The sequence below is a fragment of the Varanus komodoensis genome, unplaced genomic scaffold (assembly GCF_004798865.1).
Source record: "Varanus komodoensis strain SLA01 unplaced genomic scaffold, ASM479886v1 scaffold26, whole genome shotgun sequence".
Classification (NCBI taxonomy): domain Eukaryota; kingdom Metazoa; phylum Chordata; class Lepidosauria; order Squamata; family Varanidae; genus Varanus; species Varanus komodoensis.
This window is the reverse complement of record NW_025335684.1, coordinates 5,949,434-5,966,436: the sequence shown is the minus strand read 5'-3', so window position 1 is coordinate 5,966,436 and position 17,003 is coordinate 5,949,434. Positions and strand designations below refer to the sequence as shown.

Here is a 17,003-nt window from a genome sequence, read left to right as displayed (position 1 = left end):
TCTAACATCTGTAGGAGCAGCTCTTTTCTGCATTCCAACAGTGATGGAAGCATCATTAGTAGCAGCACATGAACGCCTTTTTGATAACTGTGTCCAAACCATGGAACTTCCTGCCCTAGGAAGTTTGGTTGTGTTTCCCTTTCCCGATTTTCCATCTAGACAACATGTTTTTTGTTCCAACAGGCATATGGCCTTTGGGATTGAGTGGTTTTAAGAGACTAGTCTCAGGTTTTGTTTTGGGCTTGCTTGCTTGCTTGCTTGCTTGCTTGCTTGCTTTCCTTCCTTCCTTCCTTCCTTCCTTCCTTCCTTCCTTCCTTCCTTCCTTCTTTTAGATTTTTATCTGTTGCTTCTGTCCTTATTTTTGAAAGGTTTCTAGTATTAGCATCATTTTGTGTGTGGTTTTTTCATGAATGTTTTAAAAATATTGTGTTTTATCCTAGGTGTTGTGACCACTTCAGAGGAATCGAGTGCTCGGTTTCAGTAAGAGGAAAAGAGCACAGACAGAGTTACTACATCCTGGCAAGAAACAAACCAAAAGGGAAAATGAGAATGGAGAGATAGGAAGTCATTAATTTCAGAGACAATGGGAAGTGTGACAAACATCATACTTTCATCATTTCAGCAGAATGACACAAAAAATGACAACAGGGAGCAAAAAGATGAATGGACTGTTCTTTAAAAAGGAGCCACCTCTTGCCATTTCTCAGAACTCCCGTCCTATTTACACTCTCAGTTAATTATTCTTAGCTTACAGCCCCGTAACAATTCCCTAGCAACACACTGGGCTGTTTTTAAAAAATCACAGGACTAGATATCCTTTTGCGTTTATGCTCATCTTTTTTGCCGTTATATTAACACTGTCAAAGCATATGCCCTTTGTAATGAATTTGATATTGGTTAATCTATAAATAACATGCAGTTTTACCATTACAACAGCTGTTGGAATTTAGCAATATTAGTTCACCAGAGTCTGAATGCTGTTTTGATGCATGAAATATTCAAATCTTAATTCCAAAAAGACAGGATGACAAGAAGACTCATGGCAAGAGATCGCCCTTTGCCGTTCACAATGGATACACAAATGCTGCTTCTGTTTAAATGACATACTTCTCTACACTCAGGGTTGTGGGAGAACCCAGCATCTGCACAGCTATGAATATACCTGAAAGCCCAAAAATGATGGCAGATTCCCCAATGTGGAATCTGATACAAGCATCTCAACTCTAATGCTATAATAAAAGGATGAGCGGCTTGCCTTAAACTGTGGTTCTTTAAAAGATCAACTCTGCATTCATATATATGAGCTTCGGTCATGCACATGGCCTAATTCAGAAGGTTGCAGAGCTGAAGTTTTGGTAGGAAACTCCACCCCACTGCAAATGCCCCGGGCAGGGCTCCCTAGTCCTTGAGGACAACTACAGCAGACACGGGACCAGCAACAAGACAGGCCCTCACACCTAAACAGTCAGATGGGGACTGTCTATACTAAAAGTCAGTAAAGCCTAACAGAGTGTGATCTACTTTCTCCAAACATAGTTTAGCAACTCACTTTGAGATGAAAACAGGCCACAATGGGTAATTTCTTCATAGTGAGTTGTTTGGTAGATTCCTGGTAGCTATGGCAACCACTACATTTGATTTTGGCACTGCTTCCTAGATGTTCGGGCCTTGTAAACCTGAAAAATAAAGAAAAGGGGAGGGGGGAATGGTTGACCAGTATAGATAAAAACTTTCCCATTGCACCTTACATTCCTACTTCATATATCTGGAGCTGTTACCTATTTCCTCAGCACAGATACTCAGAAGTCAGTCCCACCAAGTTGCTCCCAAGCATGCACACAGGACTCTAGCCTTAATTTCTCAGCAAATTTCAGCTCATCTGTTCAAGTCCTCAGATTCTAAAATGTTACTATTTGTAGAGCCATGCCCTACAATCTGTTGTGTTTAAGAATTCACAGAGAAAACACACATGGATAGCTCAGACAACTGCAAAATCACTTATAAAAAGCAAGCGCTTGTAAAAAGTAGGTTAAGCCTCTTTATGGCGACACCTATCCAGAGTGCCAGCTTGAAGCCACAGCGCCCTGCAATGAAATCACAAGTTTAAAAAACCATGTGATTCCAATTTTGGTTTATCATCAGTCTGGATGTTTACTGTTATGTGGCTACCAAGAGGAAAGAAGGGCCACCACTTGGACGTTTACAAAAGGCAGGACATTAAACGTCTGTGCGGGCAGCTGGATTAGTTCTCTTATGTTTGCTTACCCCAAGAAAGGACTGTGGAAGTTGCAATGGAATGTTCAATGCTAGCTAAGTTTGTGCTCTGTTGCACAGCAAATGTACAGGATCCTTTCCCCTGTCCCACCACATGAGAGATTTGTTTGAGGATGGGCATGAGAATACAAGGGATAACACACATAAACACACAGCTTTGGTTCAAGTTCTTAAGCTGAGCTACTCTTTTTCAGTCTGTGCTCTGTGAACGCAAGGCAACATACTTGCATTTTTTTCTACTTAACTCAGATTGCAATAAACAGACCTCCAAACAATCTGTTTGTCATTAAAGTGGTTCAAGCAGTTTGTAAATATTAAACCAGAACCTTGACAATTCCTAGATGGCTGTTGACACCTGCTTTTCTGTTCACAGAGCTCCGATTCAGTAATATCAGTCATAAAACTATTTCAACCCTATCACCCATTTCTTAACCTCCTTTGCCTAATCCCTTAACCTAATTTGCCTAATTTCAACACATACAAAGCTGCCCCTTCATTCAGAAAGATGCCTCTGTCTGTGCTGAGCTTCTTTCAGAGATGCAAGTGTAAGCACTATAGCACAGAAACGTTTGGTGAAGACTTGAAGTTACACAAGGATTCAATGTAAACTCAGTGTTCAGGCAGGACTATGGATAATGGTGGTAAACCTAGGAAGATGTACAAGAACACCTCTCCTCTCCTCTCCTCTTCTATGGTAAGTTGTAGAATAGAATGGGAAGAACCTCCTGGCTTGTAGCCATGTAGAACTTGCTATGGCACGTAGATCTGTTGTGGCCCCGTTGCGGTGGATAAAATGGCCACATTCTCTGTAGTCCTCTCTCCTGCAAGCTGTTAGGCAGATTATATGGCATGGATATTTTGAATTTTCTCATGCAGTATGTCCATGCTAGGTGGCTCCTCAAGAGACAAGAGGCAGGTAACAGATTTTGTTGCCTCTTACAGCCACTTAGCAGTGATAGTGGCATCAATTTGGATGGAATGATAATCAATCTACTTTAAAAGAAGTTGAGCACTGGCTGCTCTCGCTTAAATTATTTTCCAGACATGTGTATGCTCACTGAATTTAAGCAGAATCACCTTTTGTTACAGTAGCAGAAGCAGTCATTTCTTCTTCCATGAAAGGAAACGCAAAAGAACCAGTGGGTAGCATCGAAATGCAGGAAATCTATAGATCCGGCCTCTTTTTCCTTTCTACTCGTTGCTTTGTCTGCCAAATTCTCCTCCCTGACCTCAAGAGACTACTTCTCAGATACTAAACATGTATTCTATAGTCCAATGGAATATATATTAAACCATGTCTGGAAGAGGAGATACCAAGCTCTTCTAACCAGGCAGCCTTGGGTTATCTCTGCCGATCATCCAAAGAAGGGACATGCTTTGTGCCAAATGAAACAGTGTTTTCTGCAGGAATAAGCAGTCCTGAAGCTAATCCACAAGAAAACTAACCAATAGTTAGCAGGTGGGGGGTCATTTGTCTGGATTACCCACCAGCTTCTGTCAGTTTATGCTACATGCTTAATTTTGCCCTGGCCTCTTTTGCCGCACATGAAGTAAACTGCTCTGCAAGATGATTCAGCAGTTGTAACTGCAGCTGATTTGCTGCTTCGCTCCTTGGCAATTTGCCTGCAAACTGCTTGTCTGCAGACAGAAGGAGTGAAGTTAAGATCACTCCTTCCTGAAGAGTGTCTGCCATAGTTGGTACCTTCGTAAGCAGTCCGTGAGGGTGGTGGTTCCTGACATGTGACTCTCCCCGTTCACCACGCTGCCATCGCTGCCTGGGCTCAGCGGCCAAAATGGAGTAGAAGAACCTGGCAAGTCCAAACTGATGTCCCAGAAGGGGTCTATCGTTGTGGAAACACCACTAGGGAGAAAGAGAGAAAGAGAGTTTATCCATTTGATTACAAAGCAATAGCATGCCTTGCGCATCATAAACATGGTCTTCTGAAGGAAAGTACATATGGCAGGAAGTTAAAGGGGCCTGAAAATTCCTCTTCTGCTTAGTATGCACCAAGTTATCTTACTGCACAATGGTTCTATAAAACAAGGTTACCATGTTAAAAAATGGGAGGAAAAGCCCTCTCGTGGCAACTTTTCCATTTCAAAAGTGAACATGTGCAAATGCGTGTGTGGTGGTGGGGGGGAGGTGGTACTTCACCTCTAGAGGGTGCTCAAGCTACAGAAAGCACCTCCGTTTTTTAAAAAAAGCTATTTTTACAGAGGAAATTTCTTTAAATATCCACACAGAGGACAGAATTTTAGAGAATTCGCAGCACTATCAACCACAAGATTTAACTTAGCAAAAATAATATAATCACTTAGAAAAGATGAGTGATCCACTTACAGCCTACATTTAAAAATAAATGTCTAGTCCACACTGTTGCCTTGGATAATCAAACTGGTCCACAGTGCTAAACTGTTTGCCTGCCTCTGCTTTAAAATAAGCCAAAACATCTGGCTGGATATGGCTGCTATTCCTGAAAATGGCATGGCCACAATGGAGAAGAGCTAGCAGAGAGGCAGTCCTACCCCGAGAAGCTTTTTGCATTTGAGAACCAAGTCAGTCCTGAGGTTTCGCTGCTAGAAGCGAAAGGCCAGACGCCACCCCCACCCGCCAGGCCACGTACAAAAGTCAAGCAGGCTGACAGCTGACTCTGACTTCAACACCAGCTACCTCCACCGCAGGAAGGCATCAGGGGAGCTCAGGAGAGCAGGGCGGGCTATGCATAGACAGAATGCTGTTCTCCAATGATTCAATGACATTCACTGTCCACGAGAATCTGCCACCTAAGAAAGCTGCAACACTCCGATTACAGGTAGCGCTGACCCTGTTTAAGGATCCTTACAGATATCTGAAATTCCTACCAAGCCGAACACACAGAGAGGGTTCACCACATTACCATCACATAGTGAAAATCTAGAGAAAAGTGAAACATGAAGCCCTCTCATGGCAACTTGAAAACTCTACTTATCATTGCAAGGATACGGTGACTTCCCATACCTTTCATCTCTTGTGTTCTCTGAATAAAATGGTACCACTCACATACTCCATGAGTTTCATTCAATGCACCAATGTTAACGAACTGATAGTTCGCTAACGAACGAATAGTTCTATGCACTATTTCCAAAGTGCATAGAACACAGACAGCCACTAAGTACTAAATGCTATGGATGGAAAGAGGAATTTTCACTGGAAAAGGAGCTACAAAGAACCCTATTACCAAATCAGTTTAAAGATGGAGGGTGTCACCGCCACATTAGTTTGGAGATGGGGGAAATGCTTTTAACCAGCACACACAAAAGCCCAAACAGAAAGACTATATAGCAAGCCCAATGGAAAAGGCAGGGAATTCTGTCTCAAGGCCGTTCTTGCCCCTCTGAACACCATGCCCGGCAATATGGCCTGCCCTATCAACAACCGAAGCGAAGTGGCCAATTTGGGGTGGGCAGGCTGGGTGGGGTGAGAGTGGTGGCAGGATGTGGGAAGGCAAAACTCTGCGTAGGCAATGCTGCCCCCCAACAGTCCCGCTGCCCTCAGGTGTGCTGGCGGACTCTGTTCCATCAACAGTGCTGAAATGAGCTTCAACCACCAATCTGGACAACTTCGTACATGAAACCGAGCAGACCTTTGCTGCAGGCAGCAAAGTGCGTTTCCCTGACCCTGTCAACTATCCATTGCCAGTTCTCCACTGTAGTTTTTTTTTACCTCAAATTAACAGCACATTTGTGACAGTGGCTATCTCAAGAACCCTTTTTCTTTATACCTGGAAGGTGCAAAGCGCCTTAAAAAGGGGAATTAGCTGTGTGATCTTGTGCATTTGGTGTTGACCATCCTGACATCAAGTGATCGATCCTTTTTTAAAAAAAACTGAATTGGTTAACTCATTATACGTACTGGCAGACTTGACAAGTGACGTCAGACTGTAGTCCACCTGTAAAGATTTGGTCTATGATGCAGTTACAGTGGTTGGGGTTGTTGGCTTTCTTCCCATTATCATCACCTGAATAAAAGGAAACAAACAGACCTTGTTCCTAAAGCAAACAGGCAAACGTGCATCACTGCTACCTTACATACTAGACAGTAGCCCTAGCAACATGTGAGCAGTTCTCAAGTCACCTTCAGGCCTTCCAGTCCCAGGTATGTGAAAGTGGAGGGTCCTAAGCCTCAGGGGAGAGACTCCAAAGAGAGAGGAGGATCTCAGCTACACAGTCCCCTCTATCTCGGCAAAGTGGACGGCAACAGGGTGGGATTAACACTCTCGCCTGGAGAACTTGCAAGGGATTAGAATGCCTGAAGAAAGCACTTTGGTGCTGTGCATACAAGAAAATCAAAGTGTAAGGAAGGGGCAACATGGGAGAATACAGAAGACAAAACCACAAGTTTCTTCAGTGTTATTGTTTCTGCTGCACTGCACTGACTGAATGCAAAATGAAGAGTCAGCTAATCCAAAATGTACTTTGACAGATCTGATGCCGTGACTTGCATGGGGTAATAATTTATTATTAACCAGGCTTTGCATGGTCCACTCCAAGGACTGCTTCCAGAATAAGCAGTATTGCCAAGGTAGTTAGTGAAAATGACTACTTAACCCCACTTAAGAGGGCCAGCGAGCAACACACATAGTTATAAAAACAAACCAGCCTTTCCAGGCAAAATGGCTTTTCCCACTTAAGAAAATCACACATGCAATCATATGCACTATCTAAGTGAAATTGCTAGAGGCAGGCTCAGAAGAAAAGAAGGCATCAGCAATTTTAAACATTTAATAATTCTGAATAAATAAATATGGCTACCCTAACATGACCCATATGGCATATTCTTAATGCAACTGTCAATGCTAAATTCCCATTTTAGAAGCATATTATGTACTTTTATCTCACAAGCTAGTGGAAGTATAGTAAATAAGAACTCTCTTAATCATATGCAAGAGATTGGGAGCATGCACACCCCCTCGGTTAATCTCTTCCCCACGACCAGTTCAGGAAGATTTTGGCACAAGTTAGTTGCCATTAACGGTAACCAAGTGTCCTGCTTTACCAGGATTTAAAGTTTGTTAACAATCCTGAGTAAGCAGGGTACCCACCCAGCCTTAACAATGATTAACATGTGTGCCCAAAATATCCTCCAAACCCAACTTAATGTAGGTGGGAGAAATCTGCACTAGGGGAAGGAGAACAGAAATGATCCTGTGGCCCATTTCTAATCTATTTACTACAGTTAAGAATGGTCTTCTGTAATTACTGCTGTAACTTCAACAGTGTTACAGAGCATAAATCACAGAAAAACAACAAGTGGAATCAATAAGCAAGTAACTAGATAAAAATATTATCCTTTCAAATCCTATCAAATCAATCTATTGCCAAAATGAAATATCGCATGATAAGGAAACAGGCTAACATTCCAATGCTACATATGTTGTTTTCACCGATTATCAAACAAAATCACATATGCCCACATGAAGGAAGTTGTGAAAGTATTCAGAGACAAATATTCAGGTCTTAGTCACATTACGGTCAGGCCACTGCAAAAAGCAGAGCTACCCATGAAGAATGTCCAGAAGCCTAAAGTGGTCCAAGATGGGGGAGGTAGGTTGCCGGCTCATGCATGGTAACATGGTCATGTCATTCCAATAGTGAAAGATCTGCACGGATGGCTGGTTATTTCCCAGGCTCATTTTAACCATGAAGATAGAAGTGGCTTAGGGCTTAGCTATCCAGTTATTAAAATCTAAAAGAGAGACCCTTTTGAGGATACTTAAACTGACACAATTACTCCTGAGTGCCCTCTTCTGCACTGAGGAGCTTGGAAGGCTCCCCTGGTTTACCGGGGAACTCCAGAAAATGAAACCAGTCAGAAGATGACTGATGCATGGATGATGCTAGGCTCATCATTAAGGTGAGCACATGCAAGAGTGCGTTCTCCTACCTAATGGATGGCACTTCCACTGCATCCTTCAGCAGCTGCCCAACTGAAATTTCCCAATTGCTTTTCAGGGTTTTTTTCATCTGAAACAAAGAAGCTAATGCTCGAACCCCCAGAAGCACACTGTGATGAGCTTTGAGGATCAAATTGCTCAACTTCCTGCTAACCTGAACAGTGCTGCCGATGCAGTGCCTGCTGAGGTGTCTAGTGCATCATTTTAACGTGTTCTGTAGGGACTGTTTCAGGTTTTGGATCCTGAGAATATATGACCCATGACCTACCACCTTTCAGGACATTTTCAAGCTCGCCACAGGGGACTGACTGCATGGATCAGGGGAGTGATGAAGACAATGATGTGTGATGGCACAGGCCCAACCGCCTTGAAGGAGGCAGTGGTGTGACCACTCCCAAAAAGACTCCCTGGATCCACAGATCTATGAAGCCTGGTCACAAACTTTCTGTACCCGAAATGCTCAAGATAGCAGTGCCATTTCTGCTGCAGTGGCATTTCTTAATGAAACCGATTAACTGAATCTACTCCAGTCTGGATGGGGGCCTGGTTTGGGGAGTAAAACTGACTTTCTTCAGGAGAGAGACAGAGACAGTGCAACCGTGTGCCTCCTTGATCTCTTTGTGGCTTAGACAGCCTCTCTGAGTTGGAGCAGTGCTCCACAGTGGTTCGACTTGCGAGTAACTGTGCATCAGCCCCACTGCAGTGGCCTTGAGGGGTGCCACAGAGGACCACCCCAGCTCCAATTTTGTTTAATATCTAACTGAAGCCATTGGAGTGGTCACCAGAACTTAACCACTGCTGATGATACCAGCTCTACTTGTCTGTGACATCTAAATTGGGCAGGGCTGTGCACAGCATGAACCAGTGCCTACTTATGGCATGGATAAGGGCCAATATACTGAAGCTGAATCCTATTAATACACAGACCGTATGGGCTGTCAGTTCACAGGCCTGGGAATTGAGGTATTTGTCTGTTCTGGATAGGGCTACACTCCCTCTTGAAGGAGCAGATACATCCTGGTCCATCTCTGTCTCCAAAAGCCTGAAATACCTGGGTGGTAACACCCACCCTTTGAAAAACCCTCCCACATGCGGAATGGAGGCAGAAAACGTGGCAGATCTCAAACACTTTCTGAAAACACGCTTGTTTACCTTAGCCAATAATTAAACTAATAATGATACTCCATTTATGTTGCTTCTATACTGTTCTGTATTCTTGTAATTGAAACTGGTTTTAATACTGCAGTTTTATGCTATCTCAAATGTGTTTCAATGTAACCGTGTGAATTGCTTAGACACTGTATTATACTTAAATGGTATACAAATATCACAAATAAAGAATAACAATAACGACAACAGAACAGAGGCCTGCTTGACAGACATATATGAAAGGGCTTTCCCTTGTGTTCCTCTAGAAGTGCAGAAAGTATTATTTTTTAATTGTAACTGGTCACTACTTTCTCTGCTTTTAGGAAGGGTGTCAATATATATTTTTAATTTGGCTTTAAAATGTTTTAAAATGCTATTTTTAATCTTTTATGATGGATGCTACCATTTCAGCATTTCATGTCATCTATTTATTTTTTTTTTTAATTTGTTGCCTTGGAGGTTTCCAGAAGGGCAGTAGAGGAAACCTTAAATACATTCCAAATCCCACAAAATGGCCACAAAGTATGGTTTTCAATGAGGATTTCCCCTCATTTGGTTGATTGGTGACTGAATTAGTCAAGCCAAAGCAGAGAAGAGAGTTTTGTTGTTCTTTTTCAAACTGTAACATGTTTGTAAGGAAAAGTGTCGCAAGGTGCCCCAAGTTGCCAGGGCAGAGGAGAACAAAATCACATCTATTTGTAAGAAATGTGAAAGCTCTGTGAGACCACCTTATGTTACATTTTTTGAAACAAGGCAAAAATTACACCCGTCTGACATTTCACTAGTGGATTCTTTCAATTATCTCTCCTAAAAGATTTAAACTTTCACTAGAGTCAGACATTTAGCTGAAGAAATCGTGCAGTGTTGCACCACTCAGGCAATTGTAGAATGAGATAACATGCAAGAAGTGTTTCCCTTACCACTTTGATTATCCTCATTTGTACACAGATTTAACAATCTAATTATAGCTCCTACTCATTACCCAAGTTGTGCACTTTGATTCTATTTGAGTGAAAAGGACAAGGTTTAATCCTTGCATCTAAAAAGCATTTCTTCCACTTTGGGTTTCGTCATCTTCACACAGAAGCCAATATAAATGGCCCCAGCGCATTTTCACTGGCCTCCAGGTAACTCCCCTGCTGGATACTCTTAATAGACAGCCATTTCTACCCAGAGGAGGATAAGCTTGCTCCCTTTTCAATTACCCAAGTCAATTAGGCTCAGTGAGAAGGGGGGTCTCAAAAGGCTATTCTATAGTGCCTGCTCACAGCAACACAGAAAGGTATTACCAACTCACTGGGCTTCCTGTGACATCTGGCAGGAAAGGAAGAAAAATGAAATTACCACCTACTTGCACCTGTCAATATTTAAAGCAGCAGAAAAAGCGCATTATGCAGTGAATGTGTAGCTGCAGGTGTGGGCATAAGCTCTACTTTTGCTGGTTTACAAGGTGGCTGCTGTCACTTCGGGGAAAATGTGTTTTGCATGCATTAACACAAGTTCTATAGCATGATATTGAACTGCAAAGGCTGAAGAGATTCAACTGCTTGAGGTTCTTCAGCCTTAAAAGCAATATCTGCCTACAAGATCTAGCCCGATGGAACCGACTGAAAACCTCTTGGATGGAAAAAAAAAATGTCTATGATAAGAATCAATGTTCTACCACAAATTCTATTTACATTTCTAATTTCTGTGTATCAATTTTACCATCTTGGGGGAAAATGATCTTGGATTTTGTATGGATAGGATAAAGACCTTTTTTCCACTGCTTCAGTACTTTCACATATGGCACATGATTAATATACTGCTAGGAAATGAAATGACAGTGTGCTTGGGGCATGGACAGTCTACAAAATATTAGTTCTGTGGGTTTATTAGGAATTACTCATTATTTATCATTTGGGGAAAAGATATTCCATTAGCACTGGACTGGCAATTAAGGGTTTGTAATCTTGCATACATTATCAAATTAGCACACTATGTCAGGGTCACATTTTAAGCTAAATTAAATGTTTGTTTTAGGAAAGGATTCCATTCATTCATTCAGTCAGTCATTCTTAGAATTTCTATACTGCAGTATAGCCCAAAAGCTGTAAAATATACATTGTTGGGAGTAATTTGATTTTTTTACATAAGCTAAACACTGTGTTATTTTCTTTTAGTGTGAATTTATGCTGAATTTTTGTTGATTGGTAAGAATGTATTTATTTTTGTAGTATTTGTACATCATTCTATAGCTAGGCAGATTCTAGAGCAGTAAACAGTAAAAAGCTACAACAAATAAAAGAATAAAAACAACAATATAAAAACAAGGCAACATTAAAACTGTGGCTGGTCAGCAAGAAATGCTTCTCAGAACAAAGGGCTGTGTCCACGTATAGCAGTAAGCTCAAATTCCACAGACTCCTGGCTTATCATTTTCCCTGCTCCTATTTGGCTCTTTCTACTAAAAGTGGGAGCAGTTAAAGTAACTAGGATTTAAAATCTTAGCATGCTGTCCAAACCAGGACTCTTGGGCTTGTTGTGTCCTTTAAAGGCCAGAATTCAGTAACCAGGGTTTGGTCTCAATTGACAGTTCCTCGATTGTTTGGGAGGAACAAACCAGAATCCCCAGTTTGAACATCACTGCAAGTTTCCAGCTTCTGTTTAGTTTAGCTGCTCCTTCTGGAAGGAGGAGCAAGTTTGAACACATAGGCTCTGTGTACCAGCACAATTCACATGAATGAGCAAGTCCAGAATTCGGGCTCATTACTGCATGCAATCACAGAGAATGAAATGCATCACTTTCTCTTGTTATAAAGATTTCTTTGTAATATTTATTCTTTAACCAAAATTAACGTTGGTTGTAATTCTCAACATTTGTACCATCCATTAATACCTTTTGCTAAGGAGACTGGTTTTGCTGACGAGTCATCCTTTTGTTTTAAAATATCAGAAATTTCATATTTCAGTGCCAAAGAACTCTTGAGCAGTTGCTATCCAGACCTAGTGGCTTGCTCATTGTGACTTATTGATTCATAGCTCTATTTTACTTTTTTTGTAGAGCAGTCTTCCCCTACCTTGTGCCTTCTAGACAAGTTTGAACTGCAACACCCATAATTCTCAGTCAATGGCCCTGCTGGAATTCTGGGAGTTGCAGTCCAAATGCCTCTGAAGGCCACCAGGTTGGGGAAGGCTGTTGTTAGAGTAACAGTTTCTGTGGAGGTAATGAATAACACTTCATACATTTCATGAAACAGACTCTTAATCCACAAAAGCTTATAACATGATAAGTTTGTTTGCTTTTCAGGGTGCCAAAAAGGCATTGCTCTTTTTCTTTTCTTTTCAAGTGTATCTATCTTACCCTGGTAGTCTTATGTACACTTAGCGCTTGATGTTGGACCCTGTAAAACCTTATTGATGGAAAAACATACACAGTATACACAGATTTTTCAGCTGGAATTTAAGCTAGGACTTACAAAGGTAGGACTCTAGACAGGAGTTATTTCTGGAATTGCTCAATCCTTGTTTGCAAAGGGACGCTAGGGGACACTGGCTTACCTTTGCAGTGTCGATGTAGCACGTCTAATGCAGCAATGAGGAACTCGTGTGCATCCTGTTGCTCGTACCCTGCTAAATGCCGCGCATGCGTCCATACCAGGTGCAATAACCTATATGGAATGTGAGGAGATCGGTGCCCAGAATAGAACTGCAAAGGGGAAATGGGGGCAAGATGAAACAAAGAGAGTTAAACCTTTTTCATTCTCTAGAAACAAAGCAAAAAAATAAAAACATTTTAATAGCTTTATTTGGATTATACTGCAGGCCTTGGGAAAGAATAGCTTCTAGAACATTTAGAAAAATCGTTTAAGACACACCATACGGATATACTAGTTATGGATACTTTTACATGCCATGGAAAGTCTTCTCTGCCTAAAAATGCCCAACCTGTATCAGGTTCCCACATCTTTCCTTTAATATGTAAGAAAGGAAAAACATGCTGCAATATCATTGCAACATCCATTTTTTCTCCCCCTGTCATTACTTGGGAAAGCGGAGGCGATAATATCGCAAGAGCCAAGCCGTGACCAACAGTGACATGGGGTGGAACATTTTTGTACTTCATTAAGTTTATTTGTAAAAATAAATATATAATAATAAAGTGTTTGGTAAACCTGGCAGTTTGAACATTGTAATTAATTGTTTTGAATATATGTTTAATCAATGAAATACATATACATATCCAGAAATGGAACTAATAAGAGTGAAGGTGCTCAAAGAGAAAAAACATAGCTCTGCTGGTGGGCCTTGCTGGCTGAGTGGCTATCAGTATATCATGCAGATTTCTTTCAGCTGCTAAAATTAGTGTTCCAACAGTTTCCAGTACTTTTCTTTTATTTAAGCATTATCTTTTAATTTTTACAAGTATTCCAGTACAAAAAAAATATACAACATTCTGCAGAGTGACTTTCTCTCTTTCTATTTCTTGTTATTGTCTGTTTTTATTATCTGTTTTAAACTTAATATTTTTCTGATTTTATGATATTTTAACTGTACTTCTATCATTTGTTTTCATGGACTGTGTAAACCACCCAGAGAGCCTTGGCTGCGGGCAGTATAGAAATAAATAAATAAACTTTAATTCACAAATATTTCCATTATTCTTTCTGGGAAAGAAAATTAACATAAGGTGATTTATTACTATTATTATATTATTAGCTTTATTGTTTGCTATATATAAGAAAAAGAAAGCTGCCACATCTCTAGGGCAGGGTGCAACTCTGATGGCCTTACAGACCGGAAGTGACCTAATTCTAGTGTAAAGAAGGCATCTTCCGAAAGTAACTACATTTTTTCTTCAGGGTAAACCTAGCACAGACATCAGACACGCATTTCAAAAGCTTTCCTCTCTTTTAATCTGAAGAAATGAAGAGACTGAGCAAATGGGTAACCTCTCCCAACTTTAAGACTTAGGTGCTCAATGCTCACTGTAAATCCAAATCTTGTTTCCAGTATTTAGAAATACTAGAAGACCCATCAGTCAGAATGTTTTGTCTTACTTGGTTTGTCATATCATATTCTACAGGAGCAATGCAGCTAATGAGTAGAGCAATCCAAGCTGCTGCTGAAGGTTGGCAGAGGAATCACTGGATGTGATAGAAAGTACAGCTCTGCAGAACACTTCTTCGCTGGAAAGCTTGGTGGGTTACAAAGCACCCTGTGTCCTTGTCAGAGGCAGGCAACAAAATAGGGTGTGCTTACAGGCATGTTGCAGGTGGCCTCAGGATCAGCCCCCCAAGTAACATCAGCTTGGGACTGATGTAGTTCTCTTCACACATTACACACTGCTGGTGTATGTTCAGGCATGGGGTGCGGGGGAGAAAACACAGTCATCTCTACCTTCTACCTTGGCCAAAGCAAACCAGCAATACTTAAACTGCAGCATTTCCTCTGGCATGGAAATTCTCCCCTGCAAACACTGGATTGTTCTCTCAGCCCATTGTACTTGGGCCAGTGTAGCTGATCCAATAGTTATGCACAAGTAATTAAATAATAAGACACTTGAGGTAATTATGTACTTCTTGACCCTGCAGTTACTAATATTAACTCCAGATATCACTGTGCTTTACAGTTTACTAATTGAGCACCACCAGATGTCTTACCAGGTACAGAAATGGGGTTACCTGAAGGAGCGCTTGCATCCATATATGCCCAGCCGCCCCTTGAGATCGGCGGGGGAGGCCCTTCTCCGGGAACCCTCCATGAAAGAAATTAGGAGGGTGGGTACTCGGAGGAGGGCTTTCTCTGCGTTGGCGCCTAAGTTATGGAACGCGCTCCCCAGAGAGGTCCGCCTGGCGCCGTCGTTATTTGTTTTTCGGCACCAGGCGAAGACCTTTTTATTCAAGAGGCATTTTAACTGTTAATATTATTGGATTTTATCTGGCCAGGGAGGCTTATTTTATACTGTATTTTTGTATTTTTAATTTAATGTTTATATTTTTTATTTATTTTAACTTATTGTTGTAAGCCGCCCCGAGGCTTCAGCGAATGGGGCGGCATAAAAACGTTTTAATAAATAAATAAATAAAACATTTACAGTTAAATTCTGGGCAAACCTACTCAGAAGTCTTAGCGTGTTCAGTAGTGCTCATACCAAGTAAGAGTGGCTACTAGGGTGCCAGGCCCCCGCAGGCTTAGCAATTTATCAGAAATTTTGCACTTGCCCCCTTAAAGCCATTTCTGATACTACCATTTGGAATGTTGCATTCAATCAATCTGCTAAAACGTAATCCTCAACATGTCATGGATAAACAGTGTTTTGTCAGAATGGATCATGTCCCAACAACTCTTCTTCGGGGTGGAATTCAAGTCTATGCTACAACTGGAGGTTTCAGCCCAGTTCAGCAACTGGTCTCATCCTTACAGCATGATGTCGGCTAAGCTAGCCTGCCTCTGCAGAGCAAAAGAAATCCCTTAAACAAGTACAAGGATTTGTCAGCTGCATGGAAATAATGAACAGGCCTATGAAATCGGCACAGATTGGCTGTACATTAGCCATACACTGGTGTTCCACCGGAATAAACTGTAGCACAGACAGGTGCAATCTTAGTGGGGCATGTGGCAGCAGTGTGACAGTGATCCTTGTCACCTCACCTCTAAAAAGAGAAATGAAGGCCACCTCTTGTGACTCCTGTTATATCAAAGCTACAGAAAAACTCTTAGGGGCAAGGCTGAAGAAAGTAACCAAGCAAGAAAGCCAAGAGTGCTGCCAACTTGGGAGAAAAACGGGGCTCTCCCCTGATTATTTCTTGAGCTTCTCATGATTCATTTTACATTTCATGGGAAGCCACGTGGGTTCGGTCACACATGGGACTGTCAGGCGCGTGATGGCCACCATTCAAATCATGTAAGCCTTTTTCCACTCATGACTGAGGATCAATCCACTAATGCAGTCATATTGGTGGACAGTATATTGCTCAGTCATCCTGGAGATGGGGGATAGTGGACTGACCTTAATCAGTTTGTAGTTTTAAGAACTGTGATGTAAAGTACCTAAGTGGAGAGTTCTTTTCCTTGCACAACTACAAATTTTTTTGGCTTGAAACTAAACTGCAGCAATACAACAATGCACAGACATCTTTTTCTGTACAAAAGGATCAATAGACAACTCTTGGATGCCAACAAGAATGACACCAAGGGACCGGGTGTGGTAATCAAAATTTGCTGACACAGCTGCTGTGACCAAATAATTCAGGGAACCACAGCAATAAAACTTCACTGTTCTGTCACTTCTTGCAATTAGTCCTGGCACTATCTGGTCATTCTACCCTGTAGCATTTTCCCTAATTACTCCACTGCAGCCACCTGATTCTTTATTATTTAGTGCTTCATTAAGATGAAAAGGAATCTTAAGCAGCAGCTCTTTCAGACCAATGGCCATTACTAGGTAGAGGGTACACATGTTTCCAATGAGCATGCCTGCAGCTATCCAGCATCTGAGCGTAAGTCATGTTGGTATATGTAGGAACAGTGCCTCCGCGTGGCACTTAGAGTCCCTCCCCCACTCCCATGACCTTAGCATAGCTCCAGTTTTCATGCCCGTTTTCTCAACAGATAAAGAATAAGCACACTGAGAGACAAAGCAGACCCCTGAAGGATAAAATTGAT

General features: G+C 41.6%; 1 protein-coding gene across 4 annotated transcripts in view; it reads right to left on the bottom strand.

Moving 5' to 3' along the window:
• USP22 (ubiquitin specific peptidase 22) overlaps window positions 1–17,003 on the bottom strand; it is a 97,862-nt gene that overhangs the window by 7,149 nt on the left and 73,710 nt on the right. For all 4 annotated transcript variants that reach the window (XM_044433861.1, XM_044433862.1, XM_044433863.1 and 1 more), the window contains 4 exons: window positions 12,897–13,044; window positions 6,167–6,272; window positions 3,977–4,135; window positions 1,550–1,676 (listed from right to left, as the gene is read on the bottom strand). In XM_044433861.1, the coding sequence (XP_044289796.1) occupies window positions 1,550–1,676; window positions 3,977–4,135; window positions 6,167–6,272; window positions 12,897–13,044 (540 nt within the window). The remainder of the gene's footprint in view (window positions 1–1,549; window positions 1,677–3,976; window positions 4,136–6,166; window positions 6,273–12,896; window positions 13,045–17,003) is intronic.